Source organism: Pseudophryne corroboree, chromosome 4 (assembly GCF_028390025.1).
Source record: "Pseudophryne corroboree isolate aPseCor3 chromosome 4, aPseCor3.hap2, whole genome shotgun sequence".
Classification (NCBI taxonomy): Eukaryota; Metazoa; Chordata; class Amphibia; order Anura; family Myobatrachidae; genus Pseudophryne; species Pseudophryne corroboree.
In genome coordinates this window covers 613,537,314-613,556,159 of record NC_086447.1, presented here as the reverse complement: position 1 = coordinate 613,556,159, position 18,846 = coordinate 613,537,314, and the positions used below count along the sequence as shown (strand labels likewise).

The 18,846-nt window shown below is 43.7% G+C and overlaps 1 protein-coding gene across 3 annotated transcripts in view; it reads left to right on the top strand.

The window, feature by feature from the left end:
- TULP4 (TUB like protein 4) overlaps positions 1-10,731 on the top strand; it is an 807,065-nt gene extending 796,334 nt beyond the window's left edge. For all 3 annotated transcript variants that reach the window (XM_063917647.1, XM_063917648.1, XM_063917649.1), the window contains 2 exons: positions 83-2,652; positions 8,472-10,731. In XM_063917647.1, the coding sequence (XP_063773717.1) occupies positions 83-2,652; positions 8,472-8,588 (2,687 nt within the window). In that variant the 3' untranslated portion in view covers positions 8,589-10,731. The remainder of the gene's footprint in view (positions 1-82; positions 2,653-8,471) is intronic.
- The last annotated feature ends 8,115 nt before the right edge of the window (positions 10,732-18,846 follow it).

Sequence of the window (18,846 nt, the reverse complement as noted above, 5' to 3'; positions counted from 1 at the left end):
CATATTGTAATTAGTGGATTATTTGGCATATTAAGCAACTATAAGACCGTAAAAGTAATACATTTTGCTTCTCCTTTTGTAGTAACTGGAACATCGGGGGCACCTGAAAATAACCCACCTTGCACTGTGAATATCCCCATTGCACCTATTCATAGTTCTGCCCAAGCCATGTCACCAACTCAAAGCATAGGCTTGGTTCAGTCATTGCTAGCCAATCAGAATGTCCAGCTGGATGTCCTGGCCAATCAGATGGTAGCTCCTGCTCCGCCAGATCATTCAGTAGAAAATGCTGTTCAGTTTCCAGCAACAAATCGTTACTCCAATCCAGGGCAAGTAATATTTGGTGGAGTTGAAATGGGGCGCTTGTTGCAGCCACAGCAGCCCCCTTTGACATACCCACCCCAGGGTTCAGTACAGATGTCTGTTGACCACAGTGGCAGAGACCATGAACATTCTCAGAAGCCAAAACCTTTGCGTCCAATCCCTCAATTTGCAGAAGGAGATGCTGTTGTTTTCACAACTGTTCAAGAAATGCAGATGAACAAGCTTAATCCTCCCCCTCCATACCCAGGAACAATCCCAGCTCCTCCAACTTCAGCAGCACCTCCACCGCCAATCCCACAGCCACCTGTGGATCTCTGCCTAAAAAAAGGAGACTTTTCCCTGTTTACCAGTGGCCATTATCAGACTCCCCTCGGATATGAGCGGATCACAACATTTGACAGTAGTGGCAATGTTGAGGAAGTTTGCAGGCCACGAACCCGAATGCTCTGCACTCAAAACACATACACCCTTCCAGGTCCAGGAAGCTCAGCAACATTAAGAGTTTCTGCAACAGAAAAGAAAATTAAGCAACCTTGCACCAGTGCCACGCTAAATAGGCTCACTATTCCTCGATATTCCATACCTCCAGGAGATCCACCACCATACCCCGAGATCGCAGCACAGCTTGCTCAAGGAAGGAGCGCAGCTCAGAGAATAGACAGTAGTCTTATCCATGCTACTCTAAGGAGGAATAGTCGTGAAGCTGCTCTTAAAATGGCTCAGATGATGGATAATCAGAGAGCAACTCTACAACCACCACCCAAGTCAAAGAGCAATGTTGTGACTGGACAGTACCAACAAAGGACACCAACAGCATTGTACACTTGTAGCCAATGCAGTAGTAGCACTGGAGTTATGAGCAGTAGCATCAGTAATCATAGTGGCAATATGAGCACTAACACCATAAGTGCTGTAAATATGCGCCCGGATTTAACCACCGCTTGTGGTCCACAGCAGAGTACTGTTATAGTACACTCTGCCAGCACTACTCCTTTAGCATCCCAATCCTCATATAATTTATTAAGTCCTTCTGAAAGTTGCAGAGACAGAACAGATTATATAAATTCCGCCTTTACAGAAGATGAATCTGTTTCCATTCATTGTCAGGTAGAAAAACCAGTCAGACATATAAATCATACAGATGCAGGACTTACAATAAAACGTCCCCCACCATATCAGTGGGACCCAATGGTAAGTGAAGATGTATGGGTTCCACAAGAAAGAACAGCTCATAATACATTGCCAATTCCCCGCAGGCCTCCACCCCTTATCCTTGGGCAGGGCCAACATTTAGATATGTCACGTGTTCCATTTTTGTCTCCGAAGTCACCTACCAGCCCAATTTCTACATTCCAAACAAACTTTGGAGTTGGCATACCTTATAATGGTGGTTATAATGTCCCACCTCCTCTCCAGCAAGTACAAAAACCTTGCTCCCCAAAGGAAACTTTATCTCCACCACAGTTTTTGCAACAGGACCCCACCATAGTAGTACAATCGGCATATCCACCAAACCTGCCTTGTTGCCCCTTGCCGCCTATGTATCCTGGAAGCAGTAACTGCAATGGTTTGCAGCTTCCTGCAATAGCGCTGCACCCTTGGAACACATACAATGCATGCCCACCAGTGCAGAACTCACATTCTACCCTTCCACCAAAACCTCATTTGTTGCCAGAAAAAATGGTCATCTCACCCCCTCAGACAGAACTCCAAAGTAATGTGGGCACAGAAGTCATGGTAGAAACTGCTGATAATTTGCAGGAGGTCCTATCCTTAACAGAGAGTCCTGTGCCTCAAAGAACTGACAAAATTGCTAAGAAAAATCGTAAGCGTTTAGACAGCCGAGCAGAAGAAGGAAATGTTCAGGCTATCACTGAGGGCAAGGTGAAAAAGGAAGCAAGAACTTTGGGTGACTTTAATTCCCTGATTGCGAGCCCCCGGTTGGGAAGAGAAAAGAAGAAGGTAAAGAGTCCAAAAGATCCTTTAAAGTCTAAGAAGCTAAATAAGACAAATGAGTTTCAGGATAGTTCAGAGAGCGAACCTGAGCTCTTCATCAGCGGTGATGAACTAATGAATCAGAGTCAGAGCAATAAAAAGGGATGGAAAACCAAGAGGAATCTTAGAACAGCTAGTGACTTAGATGAGTTTAAGTGTCGAAAAGCAAATGATAAAGATGATGGCAGGTTGGGAAGCCAAGGATTTGTCTATGTTATGGCCAACAAGCAGCCTCTATGGAATGAGGCAACACAGGTCTACCAGTTGGACTTTGGAGGTCGGGTGACTCAGGAATCCGCCAAAAATTTCCAAATAGAACTGGAAGGTAGACAGGTATGAGCAAAAGTTTTTTAATTCTTTCTGTCTATAAGTTATTTCTAATTTAGTGCTGATTTTCAGTATAGATGTTCTAATGTATTTATCGGATACAAGGTACAGTTTAAGAATTAATATAGTACAATAATTTGGTATTTGTTACCAAAGTTGTTAGAACCTTAAGTAATTCTAGTACCAATTATTTGTTACTCTGGAAAATGTGGTTACAAAAAGCTTGATTTTTTTCCCCCCTATCTGTTTTATCTGTCATAGTTGACTGGGAAAGCAAAAAAAAAAAAAAAATTACATTTAAAAGCCCCATTATAAAAGTCCCACATGCTTATTAACCACTTAACTGCCATTTATTTTTAACTACAAAAAACACTCAGAATTTTTTGTTTTGTGTTTGAATTAGGGCCCTCATTCCGAGTTGATCGGTCGCAAGGCGAATTTAGCAGAGTTACACACGCTAAGCTGCCGCCTACTGGGAGTGAATCTTAGCTTCTTAAAATTGCGACCGATGTATTCGCAATATTGCGATTACTAACTACTTAGCAGTTTCAGAGTAGCTCCAGACTTACTCTGCCTGTGCGATCAGTTCAGTGCTTGTCGTTCCTGGTTGACGTCACAAACACACCCAGCGTTCGCCCAGGCACTCCCACCGTTTCTCCGGCCACTCCTGCGTTTTTTCCGGAAACGGTAGCGTTTTCAGCCACACGCCCCTGAAACGCCGTGTTTCCGCCCAGTAACACCCATTTCCTGTCAATCACATTACGATCGCCGGAGCGAAGAAAAAGCCGTGAGTAAAAATACTTTCTTCATAGTAAAGATACTTGGCGCAGTCGCAGTGCGAACTTTGCGCATGCGTACTAAGCGGATTTTCACTGCGATGCGATGAAAAAGAACGAGCGAACAACTCGGAATGAGGGCCTAGGTGAAGAACATGTATTTAAACTTATCCAAAACTATTTTATTAAAAAACAAACAAAAAATTATTTTAAAATAAAAAAATAAAAAAAAGTTGTTGTTTTTTCTTCAAACATCGGATCATCACCATCAGAACATTGGTAACATTGCGATTTTGATTTTCCCAGCAGCCACCAGGTACACGCTAGGGGGAAGGTTAACTGACATTTTCCCAGTGGCTGCTAATGTCAGCAGACGCTGGGTGTGGGGTCCTGCTGTGCTGACCAATCAGCAGTGATTTGCAGCACAGCAGACATTCGGGGAAGGAGCTGGGAAGAAGAGAGATTGGGAGGTCTTTCTGAGAGAGGCAGTTGCGGGAAGTTTCTCTTCCCGCAGCCACCCATGCTGTGTATCTGGCAAGCAGTTAAGAAAGACCAACACAAATGAACAAAGCTGCAACTAATGTGAACTCTGCTTCACGGCAATTTTCCCATGTTGACCTGCATGTGGCTGGTGGTTTAGGGGAGCACTGGAATGTCAGCTTTTGATTGTTGTTTTATTTTTTGGTGGGGGAGTTTGTTACTAATTTGATGAATCAAAAATATATTGGTAAACACAGTTTTGGGGAGGTTTTTTATTTGAAAATGGTGTGTGTGGGTAGGTTATTTTTGTTTTATTTTTTTATGCTCGTGGACAAGGATCTAAAGGCCTTATTCTACTGAAACCACTGGGGAACAAATCCATTGATGCCAATCACCCCATTCCAAAGACGTCAGTCTTCTCTTGTGCCCCTGGCACTTAGTGCCAAGATGGATTTTGATGAGCCCCAATGCTTTTTGGCATGGGAGCCTCTGAGTGGGCAGGCTGTTTTTTTGTTGTTTGTTTTTTTGGAGGGGTGGTTAAAGCCTTCTTCCCCATAGAAACACCAGCCCTGAACTGACCAGCTTGTGGTTGGTGTGTGCTACAGTGGAGTGCCTAATGATGATAATATTTACATTATAGAGAAAACCAGCTCAGGCTGTCTTCTAGTGCTGGAGCTGGTTGAATATCTATAGTGCATTGTATCTAGGAATGCATATTTTTCTTAATAAAAGTAAGGGTTACAGATGGAGCCTCCCTCATTGTTGCATGTTTTGCCTAAACAGAGTATTTGTCGTGCCTTAGCTTAAACTCATTTTGTTGAGGTATTGCATGGAGAGACTCATTTAGGTGCGACAACATGTACAGCATGCAATACACATATTCACCACTGGGTGGCTAATGCTCCACTAATCCAGTGCTGCAGAGCCAATAGCGGCAGATGGATATACAGTATAGTAATCGTACTGTAATAGTGAACTCTTAGCAAGCTCTGGCAAATGGCCAGTGACAACTGTAATGTTATACACACAGACCAACGGTCAGACAGAGAGAGTCAATCAGGAACTTGAAGTGTATAGTGTACTGTAAATAAAGGGACGCTGTAGAAAATATTAATTCTCTGTCCGGACCCCAAAAATTCATAAATAAAAAAATAGTGTATACACACGCAAACTTACGTGTTAAATTGATGGTCCATTGCTCTGTTTCATAAAGATAAAACTCCCATAATTTGAAAAGTCACACTTGTGTATTTGTGTAATAAGTAGCACCTACAGGTTTTGTTTTTGTTGTTGTTGTTTTTTTACTGTATATCTGTGTGCATGTCTGAGACTGTATACAAAGTTTGACAGGACTTGTTTTGGCAAAATTAGAAAAAACTTTGACACAGATATACAATCAAGGGGGTAATTCCAAGTTGATCGCAGCAGGAAATTTTTTAGCAGTTGAGCAAAACCATGTGCACTGCAGGGGAGGCAGATATAACATTTGCAGAGAGAGTTAGATTTGGGAGGGTATTTTGTTTCTGTGCAGGGTAAATACTGGCTGCTTTATTTTTACACTGCAATTTAGATTGCAGATTGAACTCACCACACCCAAATCTATCTCTCTCTGCACATGTTATATCTGCCCCCCCCTGCAGTACACATGGTTTTGCCCAACTGCTAAAAAATATCCTGCTGCGATCAACTTGGAATTACCCCCCACGTGTGTCTTTTGCGGGAATCAAACCCTAGCTCATGAGCGTGGCAAAAATCGTGATACCACTATGCCAAGCTGTGTAGAACTCTGAACTGTGCTTTTCTTTGTGTGTACTGGAGGTGCTGAGCCAATCTACAGATGTGTCCTCTTACATCCTTGCTGCATTCACTCTAAACAGCCTTTGAAGTCACACCATGCCGCGCAGGACTCAGTAGTGCCAATCGCCTTTGTTTGCATGTTTCCTGTGAAAATCCGTAATAGGACGAATTAGCAGCTTCTGCTGATTAAAATGATATGCAGCATGCCTATATTCTGTGTGTGACTGTATTTGCATACAAATTGCTCTGCATTTCATTTTGGATGCAGATAGAGCCGCTATTATAGACAAAATGGTGAAGTGCATGGTAACCATCTGCAATACCACTAGGCCAACATAGCCATAGATCTGTGCAGTAAAGTAGTTCTTACGCTATAGTGTATTTTTATTGAGACCTCACTTATGCGCAATGGTAGATCTTACACTATAGTATTTTATTGGACACCTCAAACATGCACAATGGTGATTTTCGGAAGTGACATCTGGTGGATGATCACTGGTATTACACTCACTGGTAAAGCCATACACCACACTAAGCTCTATGCACCACCCTGCGACCAGGCACACTGCGACTCCGTGACCAGGACAAATGCCATAGACTGTATAGATGAGCGAGGCTCCATCTGTAGATGTGATCTGTGGCAGCCATACAACAGGGAAGTGCAACTGGCCATGCACTCCTGAAACGGCTCCCTCCCTGCCCCTTCATATCATTACATTACTTTTGGTCTGCACAGTTACCTGTTTTGCACTGCTTTGTAAAATAAGGCAATGTTCCTCATTAAGTAAATCTTCACCTTTCATCTGCCTGTGCAAACTTTTGTTCGGGCTTGGTGGTGAGCTGTGCTTGCCACAGATTCTATTCCCACTCTATGGGTGCCGTGGAATGAATATTGCCCCGACTGTCGGTCTTTTGACTGTTTGGGATGCAGGGGGAGTTATTGTGACCGTCTGTCTCCTGACAAATGATATAGGGCCCAATTTAGACCTGACCACTGTTGTCCGTTTTCGCAGGGCAGCCGACTGTGCATGCGTATGGATCGTAATGCGCACGCTCAAGCCCAAACTGGCAAAAAATCCAGCGTCTTTTTTGATCACTAGGCCATTTTCTGGGAGTGTCAGGAAAAACTCAGGCATTCCCAAGCGTTTTCAGGGATGGTGTGACATCAGCTCCAGCCCCGAACAGCCTGTTGCTGTTGCACTGTAGGAGTAAGTCCTGGCCTACGCACAAACTGGAAAAATCATTAGATGGGGAGTGAATTGCGAACGGACTTGCAGCTGAACAGTTTACACAAAGCTTTACACAGACTTGCACGGGGTGGGTATTCACTCTGGGTGGCGACTAAGTGATCGCAAACTTCTGCAAATTTGCAGAGGAGGGATCAGGTCTGAATCAGGTCCATAGTGCAAAACAGAAAAAATAGATTTTGAAGATCTTGCAAAAGATCTAGGAGTGGATACATCCAAGAGCATGCTGTTGTTAACGATAGCTTCAGATCTTCCCTGCAATGGGGAAGATCTAAAGATACGACAAACAACCAGCAGGACCACGCATCGATCGTTGTCATTAGTGAAAAGTACACGATTTGCACTTTTACTAACGACATATCAACTCGATGTGTCGAAATTGTGCGTTCGTCCCTAGAATCGTCTTGGTGCGTACCCAGCATAATTTCTTAATTTTGTTAAATATCATATCCCACCCAGACTTCGTGGGACAGAAAGAAGCTTAGTGTTTGTCAGTGCAGGACAGTCTCTGAGAGTGATGTAGGGCACACTATTTTTATCTTATTTTTGACAAGTTTACATTTAATATTTTATATTTTTATGGAGTTTTCCACTCTATTTCTTTAATTTGGAATCCATGGGTGTTCTTGTCTTCTGACCTTGTAATAACTGTGGGGCTAATTTAGACCTTATCGTAGCCTGCATGGCTACGATCAGCCACCCTGACATGCGGGTCGAGGCCCAGCACATGACGCCCCACATGTCAGGCCCTCCCCCCGCCGCACAGGTACAAAAGCATTGCACGGCGGCGATGCTTTTGTACCTGAAGAATAACTCCCTACCAGTGCAGCTCCTGCACGCTTGCAGGGAGCTACCCATTGTTCTCAGGGTCACACAGCCGCCGCGGCCTGCCCCTCCGCATGGTCCGGTCATGCCTGCGTTGCCTGGACTGCATCCCTAAAATGGCGGCCCAATGCCGCCAGCACGCCCCCTCCCGCCCAGCGAACGCCTCTGCCTGCCAATCAGGCAGAGGCGATCGCTGGGCAAAGATGCCGATCGCATCTCTGGCATGCGCAGGCACACTGCGACGCTTGCGCATGCGCAGTTCAGACCTGATCGCCCGCTGCGCGAAAACACACAGCAGCGATCAGGTCTGAATTAGGCCCTGTGTGCAGCAATATTTGTTGGTTGTGTATATATATATATATATATATATATAAGCTAATCTACCTATTGCACTGAGAAAATGGACTATCCATTGAGGCAGGCCTGGCCAACCTGTGGCTCTCCAGATGTTGTAAAACTACACATCCCAGCATGCCCTGCCATGGTTTTAGCATTCCTTAATAGCAAAACTGTGGCAAAGCATGATGGGACTTGTAGTTTTACAACAGCTGGAGAGCCACAGGTTGGCCAGGCCTGCATTGAGGGACAAAAACAACAGAACCGTCTTCAGCCATGGCCGTGAATAGTCGGTCTTTAATGTTAAATATTATCTATATGATATAAATCACTGCTGTATCATTATCTTATTTTCTACCAACAGGTAATGCAGTTTGGAAGGATTGATGGCAATGCCTACATTTTGGACTTTCAGTATCCCTTTTCGGCCGTCCAAGCCTTTGCAGTTGCTTTGGCTAATGTGACTCAGCGCCTCAAGTGAGCTCAGCACGGGACACAAACATTTAAACTACATTTGGAATATGGGATAACGCAGCAACATTTTAATAGTATAGATAGCGCAAATGGATAAAAAAAAAACATTGAAGCATTTCAACTGGAAACAAACACTACTGCCTGTGTGAAGGCACTGTGTGTTTTTTTTTCTATTATTAGTTTTTTTTTTTATTGCAATATTGCTGATGGTTGAACCAGGAGCCATTTCATGTTATGGGTGGGACTGTGGCTTTTGACTTGTATTGATGGATCTGTTCTGTCGTGTTTGGTGCAATAGATGTTAGAATATTACATGGGAAAAACTGCCTTATTTATAATAATATTATTTTTTTGAAAACTGTAAACTATGTGGTTCATTGACCTGTTTCCCTTCCCCCCCCCAGTTTGTAGAATCACAAACTAAAAAAATGCAACTAAACAATATTTTTAATACTTGAATGCATTAAAAAAATTGTGTGGGTACTGAAAGTTGTATATATATCTTTACTGAGGGGTTCTACGTTGAATTATTTCTAAAAACTTTGTGTTTTGTTAGCATTTTCAGGAACAACCGTGTTTTTTGGTTTGGATTGAAGAGCATCTCTATACCAAATTGCAAAGCTATTTTGTGGGTTTCCTTCTAAGAAGATGAGAGGGCAATGTTAATTATATAGTGTGGTTAAATGAACTATATGATGGAAACCTCTTTTATAACCTGCCACTTCTAGCCCAAAGTTATTGCACTCCAAGACTTCCGCATGAACATTTTTAAATCAATGATAATGAGAACATTATTGCATTGACCCGTACTGTATTTATTCAATCAGTAGTAGTAGACTTGATCCAGGGGACCCATGCTACTCAAATGAAACCACAGAACAGAAGGGGCACGCATTTTACAGTTGAGATGATTATTATTATTTTTTTAATTTTTTTTTAGGTTTTGTAAAGTGAAACGAAATGTATTGCAATCTGTGTAGACATTGTTTACATCTGTACCTAAAAACTACACCTTTTTAGATTTAATGAGTCATTTGTTTGCCAATGTATTTAGTTTGTATGTGGCTCTCCCTCTGTTAGCCGATTATGCACTTTTTCAGCTCATAACAGATCATCAGTGTTGGAGCATGATTTTTATTTTATTTTCCCCCCTCTAGTAATGTTTCAGGCAGCATGAATATGCGGTTTGTTTTTATTTTGTGTTACTGTGCTACACAAATTTACCAGTGTGTTTAACTACAAGTAAAGAGTACCTGCTTGATGTTAAGCCAGCACTGTCGTGCTATGCATCATCTCTATGGGGCAGATTCACTTTGCGGGTAAAGCTCCTAGTTTAACGCCCTCAATTTTTCTGCATGCACCCCAGGTGGAACACTTGCTGGTAACATGCTGTAACCCATATATTCTGCATTATGTAGAAATCTATGTGTTTTTCCCCCAGGGGGTGCATTTACCGCTGATGTTTTCTTGAGGTTGTGGGGATAAATCTGCATTGAGTGCACCTTCTGGGGCTTAACGCGGGAAGATGCAACTTCTGATTGAATTGCTCAATACAAAGAAAGAAGCCACTAATTGAATCTGCCTCTGTGTATTGCAGGCTTCACGGCAGATAGGTGGATAACGGAAGGGTATATACAGTAAATGGTAAATGTGGAGCTATACACAACTATACATACTGGGAATAATTCAACTGAATAAGTATAATCTTACCATGCAAGTTGCAGTTGTACATTATATTTGACTTCCCCTGGAAATGTGATGGAAAATATAGGAAAATAAATATGTCAGAGAATATTACACCCCAGCAGATAACATGGGGAAATGTGCTAATTAAGTACAATACATAAAAGGTTTAAAGGCTGTCTAACTCATGGGGAGAGGGTCTACAAAGATAAATATATTGGCATACTCTACAGTGCAGCTCCTTTTCCTGAGTAGTTGAACCTGCCAAAATGTAAACATAGTATTTCAGATTTTAGCAGCAGCAGGCGGCAGTAAAAGATGTGGCAAACAGACTGAGCAACTCTGCCTTTGGCCACCGTTTCCAAGCATTCCCCCCCTGAATATTACATTTCCTGCATTTTAGGACGTCATCAGATGCACTGAAGTCTGGTTGTTTCTTATCATTTTAAATTAAACCTGGTACTTGACACTTGACTCTGTTCTTGTTTGCATCAACCTGTGTTTTTGTAAATGTCATCCAACAACACCTAACTCATGATAAATAGCAGATTAATCAACAACACTGCCAAATTGTGGTGAATCAGGTGTCGGTACTGTACTTCTGTCTGTGTAAGATGAATACACTTGTTGCCCTTGGTTAAGTGTGATGGGTAGTGCTTGGTGAGTTATCTCTTATTCTGGCTACATTGAGGTCCATTGGATTCAGGTAATGGTTCCAGCACTTGATTTTCTCCTTATCAGTAGGCAGCAAAAGTACAACACAATATTTTATTTTTCAGTTAACACCAGAGTGGCCACTGGCTGATCTATTATCACATCTCAGTGTAAAGCTGGGCATACTGTGTACTATACGATTATCTGGCAGACCATCTGTCCAATCTGGATGGTTGAAATCTGGTAATGTATGGGAACAAATGACAATCGATCATTTGCTCCCAAACACTGGAAAATGGACAGAAATGGTTATTCAGACAAACTGATTAAACCAATTTGTCTGAAGAACATTTTTTGTCATTTTTCAAGTATTTGGGAGCAAATGGTCGATTGTCATTTGCTCCCATACATTACCAGATTTTCATTCCTACCAGCCAGATTGGACAGATGGTCTGCCAGATAATTGCATACTGTGTGCCAGCTTTAGTTATAGCAATCTTATTAGCAATTGGTGTACTACTTCTTATATGTACTCTATTAGGGCTATACAATAGATTTTGCTCTGAATACATTTGGGGCTGATGCATAGCTGAAGGCAAATACATTTGCAATGCAGAGGTGTACACAAATCTGCATCCAGACCACCCCTTTTTGTACCTTTTGGTTTTACAGCAGTCATCTTCATCTCTGCACTCTTGCACCATCCCTGTCCGTCCGACAACAAGGCATAAATCCCCACACCACAACTCTGCATAACCTGCAGTTTCATTGATGCACCCCCTCTGATCTTTGCCAAAGTGAAAGTGCCCAGTTGCCACTCCGTTATTCCCATCCCCCTTCAGCTGCAAGTAAAATGGAATAATGGACTTGCGTTGCGACAATACATTGCCCATTGCTTACATAAGCTTGGCCCTGGAGCACGGTCAGTGCAGAAATACATAAGATACATTAATGTATGATATCCATTTGCATTAAAATCTGCATCAGCCCTACTGTGTTGCTGCTCTCTGTTTTTTTTCCTAGGACCTTGATACTAACAGAGATTGGCTGTTGCTGCTTGTCCTTACCTAACTAATCCAACTTTAGATGTGGATTTCCACTTGTACTAGAGCCACACTGTATTTCTTTTCACATTATGTACTTTGTATTTCTTTTACTGTTGCTACTGTTACTATTTTAGGCTAATGCTAGGTCATGCACACATCTTATTACTGCAATCCCTTCATTCGAACTGTAACATTATGGTAGGAAACCTGATGGCTTCCGGCTGTTAGTCATGCCTGGTCAGTGTACGGCAGTGGTTCTCAAACTGTGTGCCAAGGCACCCTGGGGTGCCCCGGGACACTTGCAGGGGTGCCCTGGGTTGGTGGTCAGGAACCAGTTTAAATTATTTATGGTCAATGTAATAGGCAAAACCACTGCTGGTGACTGCCAATCATATAATATGTGGACAAACAGAAGCAAATCTTGTCCCTCACCACACAATTGAACCTAAGGATTACAAATAAATGCAATTTACTTAATTTAATATTGCTTTCTAAAAATTCTAATACTCTAGGGGGCCGTGATTCAAAAAAGTTTGGGAACCACTGGGCTAAGGGATGGAACTGCAAAGACACTGGTTGTAAAATACAAATAACTTTTTGTCATCTTTTATATGGTGCCACAAGTGTTGCATAGGACATGTCACATAAGGGACAGCATACGCCAAAAAGAGGCAAGTAAATTAGACCGTTATAGGTTACTTTACAAATTGACAAATTAAAATAATTATATAACACAAACCCGCCAGTTACAGAATCTGAAATTTTGAAATTCTTTTTAATCACTGTAGAATAGTGTTGCTCAAACTCCGTTCTCAGAATCCCTAATAGCTCATGTTTTCTAGGTCAGTTAGGTATGAAGGCACCCGATGTGTTTGTTAGTAATGATTACACCTGTGTGACCTGGAAAATGTGAACGATTAGGGCTCCTGTGGACTGAGTTTTAGTAACACTGCTTTAGTGATAAAACATATTTTTTAAGTTTCTTATAATAATATACTTCTAGCTATGGACTTTGATGTAGCAAACAATGGTCCTATAGTCAATATTTAGTATCTGCAGTATTTACATTTACTGTATCAGTGACAATTATACAGTTGCTGAATGAAATGGTCGCCTACAGTATGGGAAATTTTGAATTGAGCAAAAAATAATCGATTTAGGTTTCATAAGTATTTTCATAAATATTTTTCAGATTTTTTACTTTTGTGTTAACACTGTATGTTAATAACATAGCCCTATGTTCTCAGTGTGAAATTATTATTATTAGAGGCAAAATTAAATGGCTGCTGGGAGGGACACAATAGAATGTTTTTACAATGTAAGCATTCCATCAACATACAGGTAGAGATGCATCTCATACATCTTGCCTGAATACTCCTCGCAATTGGGGATGCCTACCATGAGTGAGCTGAAATGTTCTGTGCAATTCTGTTAGGGCCGGGCATCTTTTTTTTTTTTTTTTTAATTCTAATTATTCGAAGACACACAAGCAGATTGAGCTGATTAAAATGATATCAGGTATGCCTATATTCTATGTGCGACAGCGCCTGTATCTGCATACGAAATGCTACATTACAGTTTTCCTGGAAAACCCTGCTTATTAATCTTATTTGCATTTTGTGAATAACACGCATTTTAATTGAATTCGTCACACTAGTTCTTCTAGTGACTAAAAGAACTGTTTAATGTGCAAGGAGGCTAGATGTGAGTACACACATCTTTCTGCAGCAGGGTATAATGGTATTCCACAGGGAATAACATCGGGGTGTAGAGTTGGATCTTGATCCGAGGCACCAACAGGCTAAAGCTTTGACTGTTCCCAGGATGCAGTGCACCGCCTCCTCTATAGCCCCGCCTCCAGGCACTGGAGCCCAGTTTGTAAGTTGGTGCCTGCAGTGCAGGCAGCTAACAGGTGGGGCTGCGCTAGGCAGCCCTAATAAGAGCTTTTTAAAAAGAAAGAAGACTTCAAGGGCCGCATCACAGGCATTAGATGCTGTGTATGTCATGCTGACATTCTGTGCTGCGGCTCCATCACCTCACCCAGTGGCGCTGCATACTCCCGTGTCCTGGTTGCCGGGTACTTGCAGCGGAGGCGCTCAGGTCATCAGGCACGCATCACTGCTGCTACTCTCCTGGATCGCGTGGCCGCACTTCAGGGAGGAGGTAAGAGGGTCCCCCAGGTGGGACCCGCCAAAATCGCGATCCAATTACGGTCCCAGGAGACGGACCGAGCCGCTGGTGTGGACACTGTGGCCATGCAGGGACCACACTATATCCACCAGGCAGGGAGCACAGGTCGGATTTACTAAAATCCGTTTATTATAGGCTCCATAGAACCTGGTGGTGAAGTCCAGCAGAGGGGATAAGGCGCTGACCTGTAGCCCCTCCTCCAGCTCCAGGCGCCATCTACAGCAGGTGTTCCCACCCTGGAGCTGCATCTCCCTCACTCCATGTCAGCATTTGGGCGCCATTTCACAGAGCTGCGCTGATCCTGAGACTTCTTGGCACTGTCTGCTCTGTAAAGCCGCCTGTCTCATCAGCACTGTGCATTTACAAGACACTTAAGTATTCTACATGTCGTTTAGACAGCATTAGTTAAGAACAAATGTACTGCTATATGAATATTTAGTACAGGTATTCTGTGATATACTGTACATCCAGTGTTTACTGTGCATTGTTATATCTGTATACATACATTTCTATATGTAGTTTTTACTAGTCCAGTGTAGTTTTATTTTTTATATGTAATAATTTCTGTATTGTACCTGTGACTGTGTGTGCCTATAGCTGCTGTGTGGATTCTATTCTGTGTATCACATATTGCTATCACTATATTCTGTGCCTTGGGGGCCTAAGTGCGTCAGGGTCTCATACCATATAGTGTTCCACAGGATATACTGTTTTGTATTTCACACATGCAGCGCAGCTGCAGGGGGGGGGGGGGGAGATAATGCCCACAGCAGCAGTATACAGGCTGTTAAGCCTATATTATAAGAAGGCTGCTGTATATTACAAAAAGCTGCTTTATATTAAGAAGGGCTGCTTTATATTGAGAAAGGCAGCATTATATTAAACAAAGGCTGCTTTATGTGATCCTGTCACTGTTAAGGGCATGGTTTTAAGGGCACGTTTTGATAATCTGGTTTTGCTATGTTATTCATAAAAATAAAATGGAGCTCTTGAGCCCATGATGTGCTTCCCTGGGGCACATAAAAAACACTGAGGTTCTTGGGAGTATGGAGGAGGGAAGAGGAGGTTACACATTTAAATGTGCCTTCCCTGCTAATGCACCGTCCATATCCCAAGAGTACTCCAGTGCCCCCTATGGATTCAAAGAAAAGGATTTATCTGGTAAGTACCAAAATCCTATTTTTTCACTGTGTTTCAGTCACCTCATACCACTTAAATCCTCTTTTTGTGCTCTGCAATTGCGGTCACATATCTCAGGGTTTTTTTGTCAGGTATTGTGTTTGTCTGGCTATATTGTACTGATACGCCCTAAGGCTATATTCCCAATAATGTCTGCTACACAGGGCGGGAAGTCCGCAGACGCTCCTGCATCATGCAGTGCTGGCGCCACAGATTTACCTGAGGAAATGATTTCTGCTGAGGGTTCAGGTACTGGGTGTTCTGCGCCTCTAGTCAGCCCGAAGCACCTGTGGCAGATCCACCTTGGGCTGCATTTTCAAATATGCTGACTACGCTTGTAACAAGATGTACGCCCCCTGTGGGACCCCCTCTGCCAATTACAGCCACATATTGTCCCTGTAGCTAATCCACCATGGGCGGATCCTCTGTCAACCCAGTTACAGCAATTAAATCAGTCCTTGGTTAAACTAAAACCTAACCCTCGCCCTATTGGGATCAAAGGGTCATCTAAGCGGGCTATTTCTTCCTCACAATCCACTAATATTTCGGGTGATTCTTCCGAATTGGATGGGGAATATACTGATCCATCAGATGCTGATACCACTGCTGATGAAGATTCTACAACACACGTTGATGTTCCTGACCTAGTGGAGGCTATCAAGGTGATTCTTCAGATTGATGTTGAGATTGACCCTCCTGATACGTCTAAGAAACCTGATAAGTTCAAACGTCAGAAGGCTACTAAATAAGTCTTACCACATTCTGACCATTTAATTGACAGGAATCCTGGTCTTCTCTGGGAAATACATTTTTCCTGTCTAAAAAGACCCTAGCTCGTTATCCTATCTCTGCGGAGTTGAGTAACAAGTGGGAAACCCCGCCACCAGTGGACTCACATGTAGCCCGTCTTGTGGTGTCATCTACTTTGCCTGTCGCCACCGTCACCTCTTTGAAGGAACCGACGGATAAGCATGTGGAGGGTTGCTTAAAGTCTATTTACACTCTTACAGGTGCTGTACATAGATCCACTATGGCAGCCTCTTGGGCAGCAAAAGGCATTGAATCATGGGTTCAAGCAATTGAGGAAGAGCTACCTCTGAATTTTTCTGACACTGCCAGACAATATCTGTCCTATATTACCACAGCCTCCCACTATATTCAGGAGGCGGCCTCTGATGCAGACATTATGGCGGCCAAGGCATCTACTACGTCTGTCCTGGCTCACTGGATTCTGTGGTTACGGTCCTGGTCGGTGGACCTGAACTAAGACCTTGGAGGTACTCCCTTTCAAGGGAGATATACTATTTGGAGATGATCTGAACAAGAATGTGACCGATTTGGCGTCGGCCAAGATTGCGTTTCTCCCAAGTACTAATCCTTCGGTTCCGAAGGCTAACAGTACTACTTTTCGTTGCTTTCGACCTCCAGGTAAAGCAAAGGGTCAGGCGTACCCGAGACATGCTCGCACTTCCAAGTCCTCTAAGCCCAAACCTAAACATTCTTGGGCCGCCCGTCAGCCTGCTTCCGAACCAGACAAGCCTGCTGCATGATGGGGCGGGCCTCCCTCTGGGGGACCCCAGGGTGGGAGGCCAACTTCTGCGGTTCACTCAGGTATGGTTAAAGACCACTTCGGACGCCTGGGTGCAGGAAGTGGTCTCTCACGATCTCTTTCAAGAGACGACCCCCTCGCCAGTTTTGCTCAACGGTTATCCCTTCGGATCCGTTAAAATCACTAACTCTACATTTGGTTGTCCAATCCCTCCTTAATACAGGAGTGATAGTGCCGGTGCCTCTGTCTTAGAGAGGCAATGGATACTATTCGACACTGTTTCTAGTTCCGAAGCCGAATGGATCCTCCCGACCTATACTCAACCTCAAATCTTTGAACAAATTTGTGAGGGTGTACAAACTCCGTATGGAAACTCTGCGCTCTATTGTACTGGCTTTGGAACCCAAGGACTATATGGTATCTCTGAATGTACAGGATGCTTACCTACACATACCTATTGCCATGTCGCATCAGCAATATGTACGGTTTGCTATTGGCAACCTTCCTTATCAGTTCCAAGCCTTGCCTTTCGGACTGACCACGGCTCCTCAGATCTTCACCAAGGTCATGGCAGTCATGACAGCCCTTCTCTGCTGTCAGGGTATCAGGATCCTGCCGTATCTGGACAACTGATTGATACTGGCGAACTCAGAGGTTCTCCTCCGTCATCTGGAACTGACGGTCCAATTCCTACAAGCCCACGGGTGGCTCATCAACTGGAAGAAATCCTCACTGGTCCCTGCTCATAACATGGTACACCTGGGGGCATTACTGGAACACACAACCAACATTTGTTCTTGTCTCCAGAGAAGGTCCTGAAACTTCAGGACAGAATCAGATGCTTCCTCTCTCGCCAAAGAGTGTCGATACACTCGGCGATGCAAGTACTAGGCCTCGTGTCAACTTTTGACATGGTAGAGTACGCTCAATTTCATTCCCGCCCTCTGCAGAGGTTAATCCTTTCCAAGTGGGACGGCCTGCCTCACCGGATCAGGTCTCAAATTATCTCTTTGACTCCGGAGGTTCGTCTGTCACTGAGTTGGTGGCTACAGGACCAACAAATGAGCAGGGGTCGTCTCTTCTGGATCTCCAACTGGGTCCTCCTAAAGACGGATGCTAGTCTACGGGGTTGGGGCGCGGTGTTGGAGCAACACTCTCTCCAGGGTCGGAGGACCAAGGAGGAATCTCTCCTCCCGATAAACATTCTGGAATTGCAGGCAGTGTTCAATGCATTGACGCTGGCCCTGCCTTTCGTACAGAACAGGCCTGTTCAAGTACAATCAGACATCGCCACCACGGTGGCGTACATAAATCGTCAAGGCGGCACTCAAAGCCGCATGGCAATGATGGAAGTGTCAAAAATTCTTCGATGGCCGATATCGGCAGTATTTATTCCGGGGGTCCTCAACTGGGAAGCGGACTTCCTCAGTCATCAGGACGTACACACCGGAGAGTGGAGTCTTCACCCAGAGGTTTTCCAACTCCTTGTGGACAAGTGAGGTCTACCAGATGTAGACCTGATGGCGTCTCGACACAATCACAAGGTTCCGGTCTTCGAAGCAAGGACAAGGGATCCTCAAGCAGCATTCGTGGATGCACTGGCAATTCAATGGAACTTTTGGCTGCCATACGTGTTCCCTCCAGTGTCACTCCTGCCCAGGGTACTACGGAAGTTCAAGCAAGAAGGAGGAATACTGCTTCTAGTCACTCCAGCGTGGCCCAAACGGCATTGGTTCTCAAACCTGCAGGGTCTCTCGATCGAGCATCCTCTTCTACTTCCTCAATGCTCAGTCCTCCTCATTCAGGGTCCTTGTGTTTACCAGGACCTGGCAAGACTGGCTTTGATGGCGTGGCTCTTGAAGCTTCACTCCTGAGGGCCAAAGGATTTTCTCAGGCGGTTATTCAAACTATGTTGAAGGCCCGCAAACCGGCTTCTGCACGGATTTATTATAGGGTCTGGAATT